The 23673-nt window shown below is 47.9% G+C and overlaps 1 protein-coding gene across 1 annotated transcript in view; it reads right to left on the reverse strand.

Moving 5' to 3' along the window:
* Nucleotides 1-2230: 2230 nt before the first annotated feature.
* FGF9 (fibroblast growth factor 9) overlaps nt 2231-23673 on the reverse strand; it is a 29574-nt gene continuing 8131 nt past the window's right edge. The window contains exons 2-3 of the mRNA XM_027557585.1: nt 21998-22101; nt 2231-5589 (exon numbers count right to left, since the gene is read on the reverse strand). Coding sequence (XP_027413386.1) covers nt 5344-5589; nt 21998-22101 — 350 coding nt within the window. The 3' untranslated portion in view covers nt 2231-5343. The remainder of the gene's footprint in view (nt 5590-21997; nt 22102-23673) is intronic.

A 23673-nucleotide genomic window follows, 5' to 3' on the forward strand; every position in this document is an offset into this window, starting at 1 on the left:
CACCGTGCAGCCAAGCTGGCCTGACTGCAGGCCGGCCACCTCCATCTCCAGGAACCAAGGCCCCGACTGGTGCTGGCCAATCAGCCAGCCCTCTCTACTTTCTCAGGGTCCATCACAGGCGTCCAGGAAACTCCAGTAAAAGACCCAACAAGCCCAGATTCTCCACGAACAAAGCACCATCGACACATCCAGAGGGCCGGCAGCTATAAGCTCTCTCTCCTGTCTCTCCTGCTCTTTTATGTTTCATCCCAGACATGACGACCTCAGATCCTCAAAAGTCCACATGAGGCGCATGTACATATCCCGGCCCCCGGCCCCTCCCATCCCCAGGTTCATTGCAATACACCACGGTGCCTGTGGTTTAAGCTCCGGGACCCCTGGGGGACCCTGCCTGTCTCTTTACCGCTGATGCCAGCTCCACACAACCAAAGAAAGGGGGAAGGAAGGCATGCGGAAAAGGAAAACAGAAAGGGAGGGAGAGAGGGCAGGATTTGCTCGGCCGTGGAGTGAAGAGACATTCAGAGGACTGCCTGCTTCTGAAAGAGCAGTTATAGTCCTCAGCATCCTCACGGGCCAGGAGAAGCCCTCTTTTTATTCATCAGAAGCAGAAATCCCACAGAGCTGCCATCCACTTGCCCTGCACACCCGCAGACACTGGAAGCCAAAGACAACAGCCAGGTGGAGCCTCCAGAGTGCTCTGCCGCACCCCACAAAGTGTTCAGAAAGAAGCCTGCCAGAGTGTGTTCACAGCAAGGTTCCCCAAGCCGGGCCACGGACATGGTCAGGACCACTTACCCACCCCCGGAGGCCCTGAGCAAGGCAGGCAAACTCAGCAGCTCAGCCCAACATGGGCCGATACACAATCTTGTAAATCCTTCATTCCCAGCATCAAATGTGCCCAGTTCAGTCCATGAAAAACCAATGGGAATCACAACCAAAACCACAGCGTAATCAGAAGGATCTTCAGAAGGGCTGGGAAAAACAACAACAGCCAGTTACAAGCACAGTTGGCCAACGGTTGTTGAGATACCTGGTGCTGTGCTCAGTTGTGTCCAACTCTTTTGGAACCCCTGGACTGCAGCCCACCAGGCTCCTCTGTCCATGGGATTCTCCGGGCAAGAAGACTGGAGTGGGTTGCCGTGCCCTTCTCCAGGGGATCTTCCCAACCCAGGAGTTGAACCTTGGTCACTTATGTCTGCTGCATTGGCAGGTGGGTTCTTTACCACTAGCACCACCTGGGAATTTTGAGATACCTGGGGATGCCTACAACTTTTTAAATTCAAGTTGTTTTAAAAATGTTTTCCAAGACATAAGCTGGAATACATTCAGAGAATAATGAGAAACCTAAAGATGGATTTTCTCTTTGACTATCAACCAAACAGCAAAGAGGCCTCTCTTTGGTGTCTTCTCGACCTCCCTGGTTGCAGTCAAAACACCGTCCAACCTTAGAACCAGACCCACCGCCCTACTGAGTGTGAGCTGGAGCAGTGCCAAGGGGTAGGTAGGGCCCACGTGGGCAACACTTATTGCCAATTTCTTCCCAAAGATGATAGAAAAGGCCGTGTCTCATTTCTGCCTGCTCCCCCTACCAACCCAGTGAAGAAAATGTCAAACAAAAATTCTTATAAAGACCTAAGGGAACCGGCCGCCCAGGCACAGAGCAGGGAGAGAAGCCACACGGAGCTCTCCTCCCACCTGGCCAGCCCTACACACTCCCCAGGATGCGGTACTCTTAATGATGGAGGCAGGCACCTTACAGTCTCATAATTCCTCCCTGTCCCACTGGCAACAATAAAATATCAGTTTTAAAACATGAAATGCCTGTGGACACAGTATGACACTGCCTGTATCACAGATGCATGCACACAGACACACGGGCTTGGTGGCTCATGCATGTTTTGAGTCCATCTGGTGCATTCCCCAACCCCCACCATTTCATTGCACTTTCGCACAAGTGGCCACAAACAGTGGATCTAAATCTGGCACGTTTCGAGGTCAAATGACACAGCACACACAGAACGCGACCTCAGACAGAGCCTTTGTCCCCTCACCGTCCATGGAGGCCTGCACACAGCTCCGAGTGCTGCCCGAGGCATGCCCACGCCTCTCTAACCCTGGCACTCCCCACTCCTTCATCTCAGGCTCACAGAAAAGACAGACACCTGGGTGGGTCTGCTCCCCCCTCCCAGCACCCCACCCCCTCGTCCCCTCAACACACACGCAACAGCTGTAAGAGCAAGGAGATCGTGTTTTTAAAATTCCATCAGTGGTGTAGGCACAGAGTCGGAAGCAGCTCCAACATGGACATCGAGTAAAAAATACCAGTTTTCCAAAGTCTGTAATTTTGTATTTACACAAATTACATAATCCTGTATGTATTTACATACAATTACAGATTATCAAGTAAATAACACAGCATAGTGTCAATGAGATGAAATCACATGAAAACCATAAACTGAAGCTGTTCACTGACCCACAGAGCAGGACATGGTGGGGACAAGTGCCCCGGGGTGACCTGGCATGTCCTGCGGCACAGCCTGGGGACAGGTGCCCCAAGATGACCTGGCATGTCTGTTGGCATGGCCTGGAGACATTTGCATGACAGATGGGGGGGTGATCAATCCATGTCCGTTAAGTCTGTGACTGAGGTGCAGCGTTGGCACCAGTTAAGACAGTGGTTTGGCTGGCCAGGCTCATGTTTGTGAAAACTGGACCCACCACTCCAGAAGTGGAGGGGCAGCTGTCCACGGCCTTGAGTGCCTTACGACAAGAACCGGGTGCAAAGCCAGGAGCTGGGGGGCTCACTCCACGGCCCCACAGGACAGTGCCAGCCCCAGACCTGAGCCATCCACTCCCCTGGCACACTTATGTACAGAAATTGCATAAGTCAGTATTTATTTATTTACACACCATTACAGTTTATTATATCAGTTGCCAAAGCATATAACATTTTGTTTTTCTTTAAAAAAAAAAAAAATCACTGAAAAAAAAAAAAAACCTCCAAAAGTCAACATTAAAGTAGCACTTTCTAGGAACCCATGGAGAGCTTTGTCTTTTTCGCAGATGGTTTTCTTTCTCTCCGACAGGTCAATCCAGCATCTAGTGCTACCTTAAGATCACTTTTGGCTGTCTCCTAAAATCAGTTTCTTCAGTGCTAAACATTGTACCCACAACATCCTAGAAACGTGATCCTTCCCTGTGGTCAGAGGCTTGGTGTTTCTCAGCCAAAAATATTAAATGCCTTTTGGAAAATCTACAGCCTGAATATGTGCACATATTAGCAGCAGCAAAGGGTTAAATAATAAATAAGAATACTACATCTTGGGATTAAATGCAGCTTCTGTTTAGAGGAAAAAAAAGAAAATAAATGAAGAGGACATTCTGACCTTTATCATCAATCAGATATTTTACATTGCTTCTGCCCCCTCCCCCACATCATTTCTTAGTTCCAAATCTTGGACTTGGTTCTTCCTTAATGCACATCAGTGAACCTGCCCATTCTCCACTTCGGGCCAGGGAAGGGGCCCCTGTGCTATTGACAAGAAGCCATGAGCTTCTACCTCAAAACAGCTTTGACTCACCAGTGACATAGTTTTATTTTTCATACAGAATGTGCATCAGAGCAAAACAAAGCTGGAATATTAAACTTTAAAATTAGTTACATAAATCCCAACACATTTTTTAACTGTCACTTTCAATTTCCCATGTAACTGGCTAGAAAGTGTTATATGTGGTATTTGAATTTATTATAAATTTCTTCTTCTTAAATATTGCTTTAAGAATTTGGCTCTCTTCTCCTTAGTATAGAGTAAGAAATAGTCTCCCTTGCCCAAGGGAAGGTTTCAAAATTATTGCTACTAAAGAAATATGTATTCTTATGCTTTTCAGCATAAAATGTTATAAAAGGCTAGTAAAAGAGATATTATAAAGTAACTTCCCCTCTAAAAAAATCAAGTGCTTGTGAAGACCTTTTTAAAAAACAAAACACAGTCAATAAGTATTTATTTTCCCTCTCATTGTCATGATTGATGGAGATTTATTAGTTTCATTTTGCAAGTCTTATTTGAAGGGTGTTTTTACCAGGTATTATGACAGGTCACACGGAAAGCAATTTTCTATAAAAGATGTTACAATGACCCCTATGGTGCTTGTGTAATTTAATATCTGAAAGCCAAGTTTATAAGAATTATCCTGCTGTTTTGATTCAGAGTGTTGTCCCCTAAAAAAAAAAAAATCTGTACCAAGTAAGCTTTTTTTTCCTTTTTGAGAATTCTAAACCAGTACATGTTTGAAATGACTCCTGTTGTTCTGGAGCTTGACTAAAACAAAAACACAGTCATTGTTTAGCTTTGGTATATTCTGCAATAGATTTCGACAAGTAGGATATATACCAACCATTATGTTCTCCAACCGTGATAGAGGAAGCCACTTAGGAGAGAGGAAATAGTACAGACACAGAATAAACGTTTGAGACCCAGTTAATCTTTAATCCTCTGGGGTAAGCTATGGGACAAGCAGTCTGAAGAGTGGATACTCGGTGTCATGAGCGGTACGCGTCAGTTTACAGTAACATGGGCACGACAGCGGCTGTCGCCTTCGGGACACAGGGCCATTCGAGTGTCTGAAATCCATGCATGCCACGTTCGCACGTGGACTCACCACAGGTTCTAGCGGACTTGCCATTTAATGCTTACAGAGCCTAAAGCTTCCAAATGCCTATCTGGCCTGTACATATTTCATTAAAAATAAACTCTATATAATAAATAAATATATAAAATAAATAAAATGTCGCCTTTGGAATCTCTATAAATAAATTTAACTTTTTTTCTTTTTCTTTTTTTTTTTTTACTAAGAGGTCTTTGCTTTAAATTCACTGGGATGACACCCGTGACAAGGAACCGAGAAAGTCTTGTCGGTAAGACCGCGCCCACCGCACCTGCGGAGACGCAGCGGGCCCGTGGCCGCCGGCCAGTCCCGACGCGTCCAGGTGGAGCGGCTGTGCTGACCAGGATGAGAAAGGACAGACCGGGCAGGTACATGCATGGCCTGTCCTCTCTGCTCCCCTCTCTCTGCAGGCCCTGCCCCCATGTGCCCCCCACCCCGCATCCCCAGCCGCCCTCTGCCCCAAGACCCACCCAGCAGCACAGCAGGCAGGGGTCCCGCGGGAGGACAAGCCCGGAGTACAGCACAGTCACACGTCCCCTCCACGCCTCCGTCAGGCTATGCATGCGACAGAGTTTGGCAACAATGGATGTGATGACACAGCAAATCAATAGGGACCCACTGCGTGAAACCTTTATAGTGGTTACTTTTTTAAGGGCTCAAGTGAAGAAAAGGTCTTTGTCAACTTTGGCTTAGGATATCCTTATAGAGTTCGGGTACTTTGTCAGGGTCCACGGGTCTGGGTAAAAAATGGGTGAATTTCTGGTGCCGCTTAGTCCTGGTTCCTTCCCGGGGGGTCCCGTCCTTATTTAACGCGACGTAGAACCTCCGTCCAGTGTCCACATGCTTATACAGGTTGGAGGAGTACGTGTTGTACCAGTTCTCTTCAAACTGTTCTCTGAAGACACACTCTTGCGTGAGTTTTTCCTGTTAAAAAACAAAAGCAAATATTTTGCAAAATTAGCTCCTTTCTGTATTTAAAAGTTGTTACATAACTGGTGAGAAAATACCGATTTTAACCCACTTTAAAGGCACTCTGCAAAAGCTACTTACCTCTATAAATTCAACTATGTTCTAATTTTTTTTGTAACGATTAAAGCACAAAAAGAATCTAAATTTCTTCTAGTTAAACTTTTCCGAGTGCCAATTATCTGAATGAGTCAGCAGGCAAAGGCAACTAACACCATGAGCTGTTCCTGTTTTCACCACAACGTTAGGATGGAGACCATCCTGGGGGCGGGGAACCTTCTCGTGGACAGAGCTTGAGAGCCGCTTCATCGTCAGCATCCTTTCAGAGTCCTTGCTGTGTGGACCAACATCACCCATGATGTTACAAGTTTTCTGCCCTTTGAAGCAGTGGAAGTTATTTATTACTCTACAAGAGTGGTTTTCAAACTTCAGCGTGCAGAAGAATCACTTTGGGATACTTTTTTTCTTTCAATGTAGAGTTCCAATCCCCAGCCCTTTACAATTCTGAGCCAGAAAGTCTGGAAATACGAATTTTGAACAGGCCATTGGGGACTTTGGAGGCAGCCACCACTGGGTCCACAAGTTGAGATACAAAGCTTTCTATCAGGACTGGGTCTTCCTTAGTACAAAGAAGTGAAGACAAAAATCCCAGCCCTTGGGCTTCCTTCAATTTAGACAGAAGAACCATTCCCCTCCCGGTTTAAAAGCAGAAAGGCTCCACATTTTCATAAATGTATTGCACTTTGCCTTTCACTGGAGCTTTATGAAAGCCTGGATTCCCAGGAACCACACAACCAGGGCCCCTGCAGTCATGTATCCTGAGCGCCAAAAGGAGTAAGGACCGGAGGCCCTGCTCACATCTCACCCCGACCGCGAGCTCACTCCAGGCACAGACACAAATGAGGCAATGCGGGGCGGGTTGGGGGGCTGCTAAAACTTCAAGGTCCACACCTTCCCAGGTGGTAATGTAAAAAATAAACACTAAAATGACTTTTGAAAATATTCCCCTTGCTCTTGCACACCTGGCCCCTTATGTAAGTAAGAAAACCTACAAATATATATTCACGCAGTTACACACTTGAGGACACAACTCAGCGCGCTGATTCACGGCCAGCCTGATGGACAGTGAGGGTGAGGACAAGGGGGGCGAGTCCTGCTGAGGATGCTGAAAACCAGAGGCCTCGTGAGCCAGCTTCCTGACATCGTTCACCAAACGCTTAAACCACCCAAGGCACACAGGACCCACACCTCCTAGGAGGGGCACTTCTGGATAATCAAAATGCACTGAGTGAGTTGGTAGCAAAATATGTCCTTGGACAAGTCTCTGTTAAGTGAGCTGAACCAGGGGAAAGGATCGAGCAAGAAAGACCAATGGGGAAACACTGGACCACTGATGCCAGGTCTACAGGGACAAGGGGATTGCAGGGGGAGCGGCAGCCCCTCCCCTGGGAACTAACAGAAAGGCCCCCACCTCCCTCCATGAGCAAACCCAGAGGAAACCCCCACACTGGGGAGACCAGGCTGAATGTGATTTCTCTTCCATCTCCATTAAAGCGGACAAAATAAAACTAGTGTTAAAGACATTAACAGCTACTTCAGACTTTACTTCCATCTGTATAATAAATATTCTCCCCACAGACAAGATTACTCTTGGCTTAAAAGGTCTGGTTTGAGTTTGCAGTGATTAAGTAAGTTTTCTAAGCAGGTGATGTTCATTTATTTTCTGCTTAATAAAGTGGACCAAAGAATGGAATTGTAGAGCCTTCAGTTCTACCAAGGAAGTCAAAAAAGGAATTTTCTTTTTCTTAGCAAGAAACCACATTACCTGACAGATGCATGTGTGTGCTAAGTCACTTCAGTCGTGTCAGACTTTGTGCAGCCCCCTGTACTGCAGGCTGCCAGCCTCCTCTGTCCATGAGATTCTCCAGGCCAGAACACTGGAGCGGGGGGTTGCCATGCTCCCCTTCAGGGGATCTTCCCAACCCAGGGATGGAACCCATGTCTCTGATGACTCCTGCATCGGCAGGTGGGTTCTTTACCACTGCACCGCCTGGGAAGCCCTGGAAGATACTTTGTTTATGAAACAGGGTTCCCCTCCTCCTGGACCCTGAGCTGTGCCCCGGCCTCCATCTGCTCTGAATACGGGTCACACCTGCTGGGCACTGGCCCTCCATGGATCAGGACAAGACACGCCACCTCAGGGTCTGCACCCATGAGGGGCCTGCCTTTGGAGCCACAGGCATACTCCCAGCTTCAGCCTCCACAGCCCCTCCTGGAGCAGGTCAGCGCCACACCTGGGGCAGGGCCAGGTCAGGCACACAGCTGGGGACCGGCGCCCAGAGCTCAGGACACCACTGGTCATCAAGGTGGCTGTGGTCACATCAGAACCTCTCAGAACTGGAGCAAACCTCAGCCAACAGCAAGTGTGTCTTTCCCCCGAAAATGCCCTAGACGGGGGTCCCTGCTCAGGATCCTGTCGTCATGGTGAAGGGGCATCTCCAGGAGCCCTGCCCAGACTCCCCACCTCCCACTTCTCACTAACAGAGGCTCCCTCCAGATACCCTATCCGTCCAGGGACTTCCAAGGCCCCTCCAAAGGGGCTTTACATGTTTGGGGGGTATTGTCAGTTTACAAAAAAACCTTTTTAAAAAAGTTGAATGTGGTTAAGAAACTGAACTAACCTTTTCACTGCTCCACAAACATGGCTCTGTTTCCCTTATGAGGCTGTTGTAACGTTGTTACACATACAATATAACTTTTTAGACAACTCAGAAAATGAAGTAAACTGTTCCACTATGATCTCCAGACAGCAGTTTTTGTGATGGCTGAAAGGTCAATCATCTCATTCTTGGGAGGGCTGGATAACTTCAGTTAACTATTTAAATGAGGCATGCAGACAATACATTGCCAAACGCCTGGTCCAGTTGAGCTCCTCTAATTATTATGCAAGGATTACAATGCCGCTCAGATAAACCTGCAGACCTTAAAAACTTTTTCTAATTTAAAGGATCATAAAAATTGAAGACCCTAATACCTTTCTATACCATGTATACGCTTTCAAATAATTTTTTCTTACTATTTGGGTTTATGTTAATTAGTGATTTTTGTTTTAGACAAACACAAAGTAGCAAGAGTTACAGAATTAATCTTTTCATGAGCAGACTTCAGTACTTAGGGATAAAATATTTAGTTGAGGTGAATATATTTATGTTAGGAATGTGCAGTCCAAAGTTATTTACCTAAATTAAAAATAAGTAAATAGATGCAAATCAGGACAGCAAAAATATATACATTAACCTGTATTTTTATATATATATGCAAAGGAGAAGAAACAGTTTCTGCCTTCAAATAAACTATACACTTTAGAATTATAGAACTCAGATGTTTTAAAACTCACCACATGTTTCCAATGCAGACGGTTTATAGAGTATTCCACTATAAAGTGATCAATTCTTGTTTTATTGTATTTCCATGTTTTAATTTTTTTTTTTAGATTATTTAACTGTAGCTGTTTATGGCATACCTATCTTTGAACTGCTGGATTATGTCACTAGGCTTGGGTGGAGAATGTGGCTTTAATTCAAAAGTCTTCTAAAGCCCATGCTTTGGAACAAAATCTGGTGAATGTTAGCAACTATGGAAACCTCTTTTCATTTTATATCATCAAATTCTAAGCAGTGGGAAAAACTGAAATTAAAACTTCAAAACTTTTACCAATCCTATTAAAACCAAAGTATGAGATAATAATGTGAAAATTATAGTATGCCCCAGAGAATACTTAGGAATGTTATACGACATAAACTCATATGGACACTAATTTCAACTATTTGACAATTGGAAAATGTGTAATTCACATGGGCGTTACCATGCCCAAGTCCCCATTTAAAAACTGAAATCAGAAGTTTTCAAACTTTGAGAGTCAAGAGTTCTCATTGAAAATACATAGACTTATGCTGCTATTTTAAAACATGGTTCCATTTTTATACATATAAACATATGGTGTAGTTCTAACCACACCATCCAAATGGTTGCTTGTGTTCAACTCAAAGAGTTGTTTAAACCCCCAGCATAAACTCACAATATGTAAATCCCAAGGTCAGAAGTCACACTGATAGGAGAGTTTCCGACCTTTTATAAGTTAATGATTTGATGTGATCACTCATTCTCTGTTGTTGTTGTCCAGTTGCTAAGACCTTTCTCATCCATCACCGAGGTTTCCACGTGCAGGCTTATAGATTCAGCAACCCCGCTCTCCTTACCTCCTTGTTGTTCAATCGCCAAGTTGTATCTGACTCTTTGCGACCCCACTGACTGCAGCACACCAGGCTTCCCTGTACTTCACTGTCTCCTAAAGTTTGTTCAAACTCATGTTCATTGAGTTGGTGATGCCATCCAACCATCTCATCCTCTGTCATCCCCTTCGCCTGCCTTCAGTCTTTCCCAGCATCAGGGTCTTTTCCAATGAGTCAGCTCTTCGCATCAGGTGGCCAAAGCATTGGACCTTCAGCTTCAGTCCTTCCAATGAATCCTCAGGGTTGATTTCCTTTAGGATTGACTGGTTTGATCTCCTTGAAGTCCAAGGGACCCTCAAGAATCTTCTCCAACACCACAGTTCAAAAGCATCAATTCTTCAGCACTCAGCCTTCTGCCTATCGTTTATCCCAGTCACGGTATTTAGACTTCCCTTAACTCCAATTACTTGTATAGACACACCTTCCTCATTAGTAATCCAGCTGTAAAGTCTTAGTGGGAACTGTTGCAAGGATCGGGGTGATTCAATATAATGATGAAAGGACCACTATTAAGAAGCCAGGTCTTTTAGTGCTTCTCTCCTGGGAGAAGTCTCCAAACAGAAAGCAACAAACACAGAGAACAGGTGGGAAGACACTGTGTCTTATTTGATTAGAAGCTCCATTTAGGTCCAGTCCCTTAACATGTCTCACCTCCAGACTCATGTTTCAAAACCTCTTTAAAATCCCCACCATCCCCCATGGGCCTGCTTTTACACCTGCAATCCTGGCCATCAAATGTGCCACTGGAATTGGGGGAACATGTGAAGAAGCAGATGTGTCTGGTGAATGCACATAGAACAAGGTGGACAGGCAATACTGTGTCATCAAATATACAGAAAATTAAGAATTCCTACATTCTCTCCACTCCTTCCACCAAACCAAACCAAACCCTCCAGAAGTGGCTTAAGCATCTGTGGACTCGAAGGCAGGGCCCAGCCTGAATCTGGAGGAACACACCGACATCTCCTAGGCTGTATGCTCACCAGCCACGTGGTACCCACAGTTCAGCCAAGGACAAGACCTGCCAAGAGTACTGCAGGGCAGACAAGGCTACTTAGAGGTAATCTTCACAGCTACCCCCAGGGACAGACATTTGTTTCGTACATCATGTTAGTTCACATACTTGCAATATATTTTCAGAGATGGAGACCCACAGGGGAAAGAAAGTCCCGCCCAAGGTTGAAGAGAATTCCAGTTTGAGAAGTTTAATATTCACTGTAGGCAATATTCTTACTTCTGTCTCAGTGTCTAGACAATGCACATTTGATTCATCTGCCAAGAACTCTACAGGAAAAGATCATGAAATTTCTTTCAGGATCTTAGAACACCTAGTTAAAAAGAAAGCTTATGTAACATTTCTTACCATAGTAACTATCTTGATGAGAGAAGTCATTCAATGACCACTTAAAATGCACATCACAGACTTGCAAAAGCTGAAAAAACTTCAAGCTAAATATTACTCTCTCTAAAAACTGAAAGTAGAAGCACAGACAATGGAGGAAAAGTGGAGAGCTTCAAGGCAGGGAGGTGGAATGAAGGAAACAATTCCTGTTGTTAAGGACACACCTAGAAACAATGGGACCCAGGCACCGAGTCTGCAGGACAATCAACACACATTGCAGGGAGTGGAATCAAAACAGAAAAATGTACCAAAGATTTTCTGTGGTAGACGAAACAGGCAAAATTCAGGCCTTGGGTTGCAGAAATGAAATTAGAGAAACTGAAAGATTAACAAAGACAATGGCTGTATAAGCCCAAAGGCAATTTCTGAAGAACTACAAGATTCACAGAATCTCTGCAGTGAAGTGATGGTGACCTCACACACACAAACACACACACACACACACACACACCCAAAATGGGGTTGATCAGCCATCCTGGGCCTCAGGTTCCTTCTCTGTGAAGAGAGGGTACAGGACCCAGAGACATCTAGGGTCTCTCTCAGCCTAAGATCAAATGGTCCAGGCTTGGAGCACCCAGTGTGGAAGCCGAGATGCCCACAAGACTGGAGAAGGACACGCTGAACGGGAAATGGAAAAGGAGCTGCAGTGTCGCTGGAAAGTAGGGAAGAAACCAACTAAAATGTGCAGCATCCGTTGCCAACGCAGAGACGCGGCCAAGTGATGCTTCTGGCAGCAGCCAAGCAGGGAAGCTGCTGTTTCAGGGAAGAAAGGACAGGGACAAAGACAGGGCTATGGCACCAGGGGCCCCTCCTTCCCTCCCTGGGAGACTGGCACGACACCCCCCTCAGAGGGTGTCTTATGTTGGGGGCCCACCGCTGACCTCTTCCCTATGTTGACCTCAATAATCACAGCTCGTGAATGAACGTCTACCTGACCAACAAAACCTGTGTCATGAGCTGCCCCAAGAGAACTGACTGGGAAGAAAAACCAAAACCTGTAGCAAAACAGTTCTCAAAGTCACAGAGTATCCAGAGCACATGCGTGCTTAGTCAGTTAGTTGTGTCCAACTCTCTATGACCCCATGGACTGTAGCCCACCAGGTGCCTCTGTCGATAGGATTTCCCAGGAGAGGTTTACCATTTCCTTCTCTAGGGGATCTTCCTGACCCAGAGATCGAACCCATATCTCGTGTGTATCCTGCATCGCCAGGGGGATTCTTTACCCACTGAGCACCTGGGAAGCCTGGGGAGGGCCTAGAGCTGGGGGCAAAGCTGGGCGTGTCACACAAGGCAGAGGAAAGGCGGCCCCAAAGAGAAGTGACCGAGGACTGGGAACTTCTCAGACACACACAGTCATCCCCCCAAGATGCACAGAGAAACCCCTCATGGGGTCACACACACACACACGTGTCTCTGCTACCTCCTGACTCCCCGGGTGCCCCCACCACTCAGCTCCAACTGGATTCACATCAACCCAGACTCCTCTAGAACCAAACTCATCCTCCCAGCCCCCACCTGGTGGTACAGAAATGGCCCCATGCTCGTGGAAAGTTACCGGTGCCATTGTCCCTTCCTCTGGGCAACATGTGGGTCACTCTCTCAGGGCCCCTCTGCTAACAGCCCACTTCCAGGACAAATTCGAGCTGACACTGTCAGTCACCCTGCTCCCCCCAGGCACCAAATCCACAGGCCATCATGGGCCATTTTCAAAACAGTGCTGTCACCCTGAGACCCCAACTCTGGGGGTGGACACTCTGGTACTGCCATGGCTGGTAGACTTTGCCAGCATGTGGACAGGAGAAACCATCCTCACCACCATCAGTGATGGAAACTCTGTCCTTAATAAAGAAATCCAACTATTTAATTCAACTAAGAACATAACATACTAATGTGCTGCACTTAAGAAGAAGGTATACAAAATGAACCTCGGCAAACACAGCTTTATGGTTTACAGTCTGAAGGATAAAGCAAGGGATGTCATAGTTTGATCTGAAGGAAAATGCTTATTTCCTTTCAAACATGATGTCCTAACTCTTAACTTCTGAATTCAAAGGTGCAAGAAACACGACTTCCATGGGTCTTGCACAGGGAACTCTGAGGTTGGACGGGACAGCACATCCATCATGGCTGCACTCAGTCCTGAAGGAGGTTGAGGAGCCACTGCTTAGCCCCCAGGAGCCCAGACGGCGCCCACGCCAGCCATCCTCACAATGGTTCCTACTCCAGCCCACAACCCTGAGGCCTGGAGCTCGGGTCCCAGCCCTGTGCTTCCCCCACTCCATGCTTCATCTCCAAGTTCAAAGTCTTCAGGACGCAAGAACAGGCAGGAACCTTCCATAGAGACACAGCAAGCTGAAAACCAACTTCAAAAGACAGGGAGGGAAGGAAAAGGGATGCAAGCCGCTCCAGAGGACCCGGAGACAAGGCCCTGTAGACAGCGAGGCCGAAGGAAAACAGGGTTGGGGGGGTGCGGGAAGGAGGGGGTACAGAGATCAACCCTGGGTGGGGAGCAGACAGCAAGCCCATGTCCACGTCCCGGGCAAGGTCCCTGCAGGCCACGCAGAGCTGCCCGGTGGCGGCTTTGGCATTACCCTGGCGGGTCCAAGCTCACACCACACCGACACTTCCCACAAAGGAGAAGCAAACTGCGGCGGTGATGTCAAGACAGGGACAAGGATGACAAAGGGCTGAGGGAGGAGGAGACAAGCTTGGACAGGATCCTAAGTGCTCACAAGCCCTTCTTGGGCTCCACTTGACACCACGGCCTCCCCATCCTTGGGGGGCCCTCAGCCGGGGTGCTGGGAAAGCAGACACATCTTTCAGCTGCCTGTGAGATCACCGACGGACACCCAGGTCAACGGACAAGCCCTCCTGACTAGGGCGGGGTGGTGGCGGGGGTAGCCCCAGGATGGGGGCTTTCTCAGAGAGGCTCCAGAGCGCCAGCCAGGACACAGAGCAGCATGGCAGCAGTGTCCCCTGAGCAGCTAAGGACAGTGACAGTGGAGGACCCCTCAAATGTCAACGTCGTGGCCTCTGGCAGCTGCCAGGAAAACCAGAAGCAGAGACAGGACCGCTGTGTGTGTGGGGGTGGGGGGGAGCAGAATAGGGACCCGTGAGCAGCCGCGTCTCCAAACCCTGCAGCCCCAAGGTTGCCTTCACACCGGCCCCTCACAAACTGTCTTCTCTGTGAACCATCCAGACCTCCCTCCCAGCCCAAGATGAAGCCCCGCCCCCAGCCCTCTCTGGACACAATTCCATTACCTCAACCACGTTTGCACATCCAACTCCCCCCAGAGTGGCAAGTTCCCCTTGAACCAGCGCCAAGGTCACCCAAGGAGGAAGCAGCCTTACGCGCGAGGCCACTCCATGTGGATCAGGCCCTGAACTGCAGCTCCTGGGGAAACACGGGTTCAGAGCCTGTTTCTCTGCTCATCACATGCTTGTCAATCAACCAATACACAGCCCTGCTTTGTTTTGTCTCCATTTAAGTTAATATCGTGGATTTTTCAGCTGTGGACGCAGGGCAGTGACCCAGGCCGGCTGAGACTCCTGTGAGGCCCGTGTTTCCTCCGTGACACACACCCAGACTCCTGCACTTGGGACACGCACAGCATCTCAGCACTAGGCCCCGGGGGCATTCTGATCAGAGAAACCACCCTGGAAAAGCACAAAAACATGAGACCCCAGGCACTACACAGATGCAGGAGAGGATGCTCACTCAGCAGGAGTTGAAGGCACAAGGCTGCATGGCCTCGTGGGGCCCTGGCCAGCAGTAGCTTCTGCTGCTGCTCTTGGCAGGTTTGTGAGTCACACCATTCCAGGGTCATACAATTGGGTACACAAACCCCAGCTGGTGGACAAACGTGCAAGCACGTGACCTGCAGTCAAGAGGGTCGACTATTCTCCAGCACCTACAGAAGTGTTGGCCTGTGTGCACAATGACACCGCCAAACCCTGCAGGGTTATGAAAACGAGTGAGTGCGCACTTGTGTGTGGGTGCGTGTGGCAGGGAGTGTGCACGGCTGCCCCACAGCATCATTGCAAGGAACGCGGGGATGCAGAGACTGAAGAGAATCAGAAGGTCCTGTCCCGATCACCTAAGCCCCAGGCCAGGCCCCACCTGTTCTACAAAGAGATGCGATGTGTGGGGCAGGGGGTGGGGGGGAATCGGAGCACCGACTCAGGAAGCTTCTGTACCGAGATCCCGGAGCCTAAAGGAAGCCCGCCCCTGAGCACGAACCCCAGTCCCGGGCCATCCCTCTCTTCCCCTCTCTGTGCACATGGGTGCACTGAGCCCAGCCCGTGGGCCTGACGACGAAAACCAGGTCCCTGGTGGCTCCGACAATAGATCGTCTGCCTGCAATGCAGGAGACCTGGGTTTGATCCCTGGGTCAGGAAGATGCCCTGGAGGAGGAAATGGCAACCCACTCCAGTATTCTTGCCTGGAGAATCCTGTGGACAGAGGAGCCTGGTGGGCCACAGTCCATGGGGTCACAAAGAGTCGGATACGACTTAGTGACTTCACTTTTCATAGCCTGTGATGCCTCCCCACCTGTGAGCCCTGCCGCCACTTATCTGCCAGGTTAGCCACACAGGCCTCAGAGCATCAGGGGAGTCAGCTTGCTGCTTAACAACAGAAACTTGACTACAGTTACATAAAGAAGAAGATAAATTTTTTTATAAAAGATGATTTTCCACTAATTAACAGCCAGGAGTATAGATGCTAAGGAAACAAATGAACCACTAAGTAAAAACTAGGCTGCTAGAAGGAAACAATTGTTTCAAAATCATGTCTGTGAAGGGCAGACTAGACCCTGCTCTAATAAAAGGGTTATTTCTGGGGAAAAAAAAATATATATATATATATATTTTTTTTAATTCACAAAAACAGATGGCCACTCTTGTGTGTATTGGACAAGATTAATTCACCTGCATTCAAACCAAACTCCTTCCTTACCCTCTGTGTGACCTTCACTAAGGTCACTAAGCCACCAACCCCCATCTCCTCACCTCCAGCACAAAGATGCTCTACTAGCTAAACTGGCTAATACAGTAGGAACGGTCTCCCAAGGCGCTGCCCTCCTTCACAAAGAACCGCCACGCAGTCCTCTGACAGCCGGCAACCCGCGCATAGGATGGGAGGCCGGGCTCCATCACTCAGTGTCTGCTTAAAGCCACCCACTTGCAGAGCACGCCCGCCCCAGGGAGGCCACCACACAGAAGACTCTTGCCATTTCCCCTGCAGGAATGACACCCTGACTCAGCATCCAGGACCCACTGGCATGGCCGCTGCCGGAGTTGTCTCAACTGACACAGCACACAGACAAACCGCTGAGTCCAGCGGGACTGGCCACCAGGCATGGTGTCCTGTTCCACAAGCACACGCTCATTCTGCATGTGCCCACGCTGCTCACACAGGCGCTGCAGACGCCTCACAGAGACCACAGGGACCGCCCCCATCCCGGCACGTTTCCACAGCTGCACGTACCGGGAAGAAAAAGGCTAATCCAGGGGCAACAAGCTTCCTGCAGGAGCATCATCTCGGACTTTTCATCTCCCAAAAAGTAAAGGAATCCTTCTAAGGCCACTCAAGACCCTCCTGAGGGCTGCCTATAACCACACATGGTCGCCTAAAGATGTGTCTGTCTCTGACGTCACCTTCAGCACTGAGCAGCAAAACCCTCACCACTGGGACTCACAGGAAGAGAAACGACATCCTTGGACCATCTGTGAGGGCCAGGTAACACCTGGCTTCCCAGAAATTCACCCAGGAGGTCATGGGAGGCCGCCCCCGCCCCAGGAGCCCTGGGAACAGGTGTGCTGCACCCGAAGCTGTATCTCAGCCCCACTCAGGTAGCTTCACCCATCACATCAGACCCCGCCTGCCGCTCCAGAGTCCAGCCATTCCACGGTCCAGGGTGAATTTTAATATACGTATGGTTTGCGTTGCAGTCACCAAAGGAGCACAAAGTGTCTATGTTTGTACATATTCACTTAAAACAAAAATAATTTAAGGCAAATGGGGTTTTGGGATCTGAGATATTTCACTGTTTCCTCTTACAGGGGTGGACATACACCTTCATCCTGGGATGGGTGGTCCTTGAAGCCCTCCAACCACTGCCTCCCTCCATGGAAACACTGCACGAGGGACAGCTTCGGTTCACACAGGCCCAGCCAGTGTGGACAGGCACCCCACGTGACGTCTTGGGCTTTAAAGTTTCTACGCAGTGGAAACACAGTTTGAATCCAGCACACCCTGGTTACTGATTACACGGACTCACGTGGACCCAGCCAGGCACACCTGTGTCTCTGGAAACGTAACAACTAACCGACGGTCTGCAGGTGCCTGTGTGACCAGCGTCTCTGGCAGGTGGTGGCCAGGCTCCCGTGCTCCAGCGCTGGTCTAAGTCCTCGCTCTGCCCCACAAGCTCTGGCCCAGGAGCAAGTTACCCCACCTCCTCTCTTTCAGCCTTAATATCTAAGCAAGGTCCCAACAGCAGAAAACCAGGGTGGCCCAGGTGGAAACCAGGACAGTGGAGGTGGACAGTGACAGCTCGGGTCACGCTATCTACGTGTGACATACTACACGGATGCAGGCGTGACCAGCCAAATGGCTGGGGTGATGACCCTACATGCCAACAGCATGCGACATACACAGCACGGCCTTCGGGAGACAGAGACCGGCTCCTAAGAGCCAAATTCAGTGGGAAAGACCAACGGGAATGAAAACTCCAGACAGAAAACGGCGGGTGCTGAAAGGGATACAAACAGGGGTCTGTCATCGTCCTCACCACGTTTTCAGGTCCCATGTTCCCCTTTCCTGTACCGTTACAGTTTTAGAGACTGCGCTGCCTCTTTTTAATGAAAATGTCAACAACTCTCATTAAACGCAGGCTTCTTGAAACAGATTAATTGTTTTCAAGGCATTCTTTTTTAAAGAGGTATTTATTACAGTGAATTATTCTTGACACTGTGAAGTAACCTGATGATGCTCAGATGATTTAGATTAAGACTCTAGAGGTAATGAAGCTTTACATCTACTCTTTCTCTGTCATGAGAACAAAAGTGAAAAATGTAAACTAGTACTCTAACATTTTAATTCTCTGCCCAAGTACACACTCATATGTGTGTGTGTGAGAGAGAGAGAGAGATCTAATACCCTTCCTAAATCTCACCCAGGCAGGGTATTCTAATCTTTACATTTGAAAAATTACATACCTTTCCTTTTATGCCTCCCTTTTTGGAGACTCCTATACATCCCTCAAAACCCAGTGAAGTGCTGCCACCCAATTTCCCCAGGCAATTACTTAGACACTCTTCTGGATTCCCAGGATATCTGTGATTCCTCTAACATGGTACAGTTCATACTGCACTGAATTATTTATAGGTATATTTCTCCCACCAGAGTCTGAGATACTTGCTGTGTTATCTGGGCACATATTAAGTATAAATGTTTGTGAAAAAATGAGCAGATGAATGGACATAGGGATGAATTCAAAACAGGATTACAATAATCAGACTCCATCCCAGAAATAGAATGGCTCAGATTTTTCTTAAATCACATCATAGTATACATCAGCAATAGAGTTTTTTCTATTTCCACAGTATGACAACGTGTGTACATGCTAAGTCACTTCAGTTGTGTTTGACTCTTTGCAACCCTACGGACCATAGCCCACCAGGCTCCTCTGTCCATGGGGATTCTCCAGGCAAGAATATTGGAGTGGGTAGCCATTCCCTTCTCCAGGGGATCTTCCCAACCCAGGGATAGAACCCACATCTCTTATGTCTCCTGCACTGGCAGTTGGGTTCTTTACCAACTGCCATCTGGGAAGCCCTCTAACAGGGTTCAGAATCCTATATATTTTTCTGAATACGTATTACCCCATTCACCTCTGACCTTTTAGATCTAATACTAATATAGTCTTGGAAGCAAAAGAACCACATAAATGAAAATAGAAAAAACAATCCTAAATACATTTTACATTAACTTTTGCTGCACTTACATATGCATAGACTTTATAAAAGTGATGGCTAATTCCCCAAATCTCCTGTTCACCTTCTTTCCCAATGAGATCAGTCTTTCCAAGGTTTCCTCAATGTTTAGAAACACATCTTCTCCACTCCGCTGAGCTTCACACAACTTCACATAGGTAAACTTCTCAGCTACCGTTTCTGGCATGCTAATAACAGAATCGCTGTCTGCATCTCTTTCCTTCTCTCGGTCTCTCTGGGATGGAGAGGAGATGTGTGGGTCACCCCGTTCTCACTGCCACACAAGGGTGATGACAACCACAGTGCAGTGTGGCTCTGGCCACCAAGGAGATGGACTCCCTCACACCTGTGTGAGGTATGCACACAGGCAAACCAGGCAGGCAGCTTGGAAGAGGCGATCCTGCTGTGTAACATCATGGGCACACAGAGAACATCAAAGGACAGGCAGGGAAGACGGGAGTGAAGCCCGGGGCGCCCAAGGCATGAAAGGCCGAGACCCAGAGCAGAGGAGCCATGAGGCCACCAGAGTCCAGCCCCTATCTGGACAGGAAGAGCAGGTGGGGGAGCCTGGTGTCCCAATGGCCACCACCCTCCTCAGACACCATCCTCTCCAGCCTCTGCCTCTCCCCACAGGGATGGATGCTAGGACAACACGTCACAGCCTGGCTCAGCAGGGGAAGAGCAGAGATGGACATTCCCTCCAGCAGGGCCCAAGGGACACACTGACCACACAGGCAGAGACAGCCAGGGCCACACATTGAGGGTCGGGAAGCCATGAATAAACCACAACGTTCAATCCACTGCAACCCAACTAAGACCCTCGCCGCTGCAGGCCCAGGCTGTGTGCAGAGCAACACTGAAAGGAAACCTGCAGCCCCCACCTCAACACCTAGGGAACGCAGACCCACAACCAACACAGAGACACAACCACATCAGAAGTCTACATTCCTGGAGTGGACACATAACAAACATGGATATAACCAACATGGACACAACCAACCTGGACACACAACCAACACAGACAAACAACCACACCAGAAGTCTATGTTCCTCTAGTGGACACATAACCAACATGAACACACAACCAACACAGACACATAATCACACCAGAAGTCTAAATTCCTCAGGTGAGGATGGAAATATAAAGAAGGCACCGCCAGAGCCCAGAGGACACACACACATACGAGATGCTGACCCAGAACTTGGGCTCCAGTGGGTAGGAAGGTTTTGTAGAAGAGGCAGTATTATCACTGAATCCTAAAGAAAAAAAGCTGTCTCCTGAGGCACAGGGAGGAGAGGACGGCAGGGCGGGGTGGGGGACCCGACCCCACAGCCCATCAGATGACAAGTGACCAGAGAAGAGCAGGGGGCAGACTCGAGGCACATGGGACAGGGGCAGGAGACGGCCTAGCAGAGCAGACCCGGGCAGCAAGGTCCGGCGAGGCGAGTGCCTGGAAGCAGGTGGCCAGCGCCTTCAGGGCAGGAGCTCAAGCGGTCTGAGCAGGAAGCAGCGGTGTCGGGGGCTGAGGGACCCTCTGTCAGCGGGACCAGAGTGGGCACGGGGGAGGCTGGAGGCTGAGGAAGGAAATGAGGGAAAATGCAGGCCTGGCCACCGTCCACCGAGCAGGGCCCCAGCCTGAGGACACCTCCAGGCGAGCAAGGACACAGAGGGCGAGGGGGCTGTCCCACCTCTGCTGGGCACCTCAGGCTCTGAACCAGGCAGGGGGCCTCACAAGCCCGCAGTCAGGCCTCCCCGCTACCCCATGGTCACCAGGTCTCTGCCCCAGAGGGGCTGAGCCGGGGACACGCGGAAAGGGCGGGGGCAAGGAATGGGGCAGATGGGCCCCTGGAGAAGCCCCCACAACGGGCCACAGCCTTGAGGACACAGGTCCATCTGCTATGGACAGAACATGGCCTCTGACTGCCCACTCGTCCATCCCTGCCTTCAGAGCACTTCACCTTAATGCGGGCTGCAGAAAACAACATAACATATATGGGCTACACTTTATGTACCCAACTTTTAAACAATTTGACATGAGGCACTGAGATCTACGCTCAGAAAACTCTGGAGACCACCATTCCAGGTGCCCGGCCAGCTGCAGTGAGTGCTCTCTGCCTCCACAGGGAGCTTCCAACCCACTGGAGACAGGAAGGAAGACACAAGAAAAAAGAAACTCATAATAGTTACAAATAATTATTATATTTTTCTATTCCTTTTCGCCTACAAGAATATCTGACAGTAATTTCCATCTCCCTTGTCTCTACATAATGAAAATCTTATGTAGCTCAGAAAAAGGGCCGATACTCACTGCATGGTCTATTTCTAGTTTTAATTACAATGCTTGCCAAAGCTGGGGAGAGATCATTTCAATTCATTTCAAAAATTACTCCCATTCAATACCAGAAGATGGGATTTTTCACAGTTTTGAATATTTTATTTACTGGGTAATGAAAATGGCTCAGCATATAAATAAAGCATTTGCTTTAGAAACTTTGGTCTAGAGAAGATTGAGGGCTGACATCTATTCATAACAATGAAGTAGTTTTCTTCAAAAAGTGAAAGCCTACACTCCCCTTCCCACCACCACCAGTTTCATTTCTATTTATAACCTCGAGAAAGAGTGGTTCCCAGCAAACGTGAGTCAGGGATGCTGGTGAGGTAGCCCGCTGCACTTACCGATCCATACAGCTCCCCCTTCTCATTCATGCCGAGGTAGAGTCCACTGTCCACGCCACGGATGCTGACCAGACCCACGGCTATACTGATGAACTCCAGGATCCCTGCAAGACCGAGACAGAGGGACACAGGTCAGGGCGTGGAGCACTGCCCTCTGCGTGTCCACAAGCCTGGGAGCACCGAAGAGGAGCATTTACTCAGGAACCGTCTTCTCTTAAAACCACTGCCCCAAAGAATTGATTTTTCCACTAGATCTTAGCTTCTAGTCATGAGACAAAAACACTTATCAACATGACACATAACAAAAAAAAAGTTTTTAAATAAAAAGCTAGCATTTCTCTTTTAAACTTTTTATTTTATATTGGAGTATAGCTGATTAGCAATGTTTTGATAGCTTCAGGTGGACAGCAAAGGGATTCAGCCATACATATACATGTATCCATTCTCCCCTACCCTCCCCTCCCATCCAGGTTGCCACATAACACTGAGCAGAGTTCCCTGTGCTGTACAGGAGGTCCCTGTTAGTTATCCATTTTAACTACAGCCGTGTGGACATGTCCATCCCCAACTCCCCCCAGCCATCCCTTCCCCCTAATCTTCCCCCCAACCTTCCCCCACCCTCATAACCATAAGTTCATTCTCTAAGAAAAAACCTGGTATTTACACAGATGTGGTAAGAAATGACAGGTCAGATAAGCCAGTGTACATGTTCTAACTAACTTATACGAGCATAATGTAAGAGAAAATTTACTTCTACTTTAAAACTGTGAAATGAAGTATCCGTGTATGGACATGGATTGGAAAAAAGTTCTATTCAGAGAGAAGTCAATGTCTCTTCAAGTAAGAATGGAGATGCCAACCAAAGACTTCTCTGGTTTACATCGAAAATTATCCAGCTCTCTCTATCCAGTATAACTGTATTATGCTCCATCTGGAAAACTAAAAGGCCTACATCCCAAATATTCCTGCTTAAACAAAGTATTGATTTTTCTCTGTGCTTATCTAAGCCGCAAAGAGATAGTTAGGCAATTAAGATAACACAATATTTGGAGGAAAAAAAAATGCTCATTCCAAAAAAATGCTCTTGATTTAAAATAGACATGGATTACTATAACCCAAAATCAAATCAACATAACAATCTTATTTCCTTCTTTCCTCTTGCTTACCTCACTAAGAATAACATTGCCTAAGCTGGGCATAAATCCAGAATTTTATAGTCACACAACAGCAGCTCTAGGTTCCGTAACAATAGTGTTGTTTTAACATGACTATCCAATGGCATTTTGGAGACAACAGTAAGACACTCACGCTCAGCCATTTTCTCCACATTTTGTATTAAAGTGCTACACTCTATGTAAACCTTGCATATACCTTGTGTATACCAAATACTGCATTACCTTGCAGAAATATCTGCAAATATTAAAATAATTTACTTACATTTTAAAAGTTTAGAAAAAAATAGGGATAACACTGCACTACAGTCTCCTGTGACTTGTAAAAAAGCACTTACATGGATTTTTAAACAATTAATTTTGCAACTCTCACAAAACAGACTGTGCAGCAATCATAGCAAGACATGAAGTACATAAATCTAATAAAGCAAAGGTTCCAAGGTGATGGACAAAGAGAGACTGCTTATAAAAGGGTGTTCCTAGTCCTGTTACAAGCACAAAATG

This window comes from Bos indicus x Bos taurus, chromosome 12, assembly GCF_003369695.1.
Source record: "Bos indicus x Bos taurus breed Angus x Brahman F1 hybrid chromosome 12, Bos_hybrid_MaternalHap_v2.0, whole genome shotgun sequence".
NCBI lineage: Eukaryota > Metazoa > Chordata > Mammalia > Artiodactyla > Bovidae > Bos > Bos indicus x Bos taurus.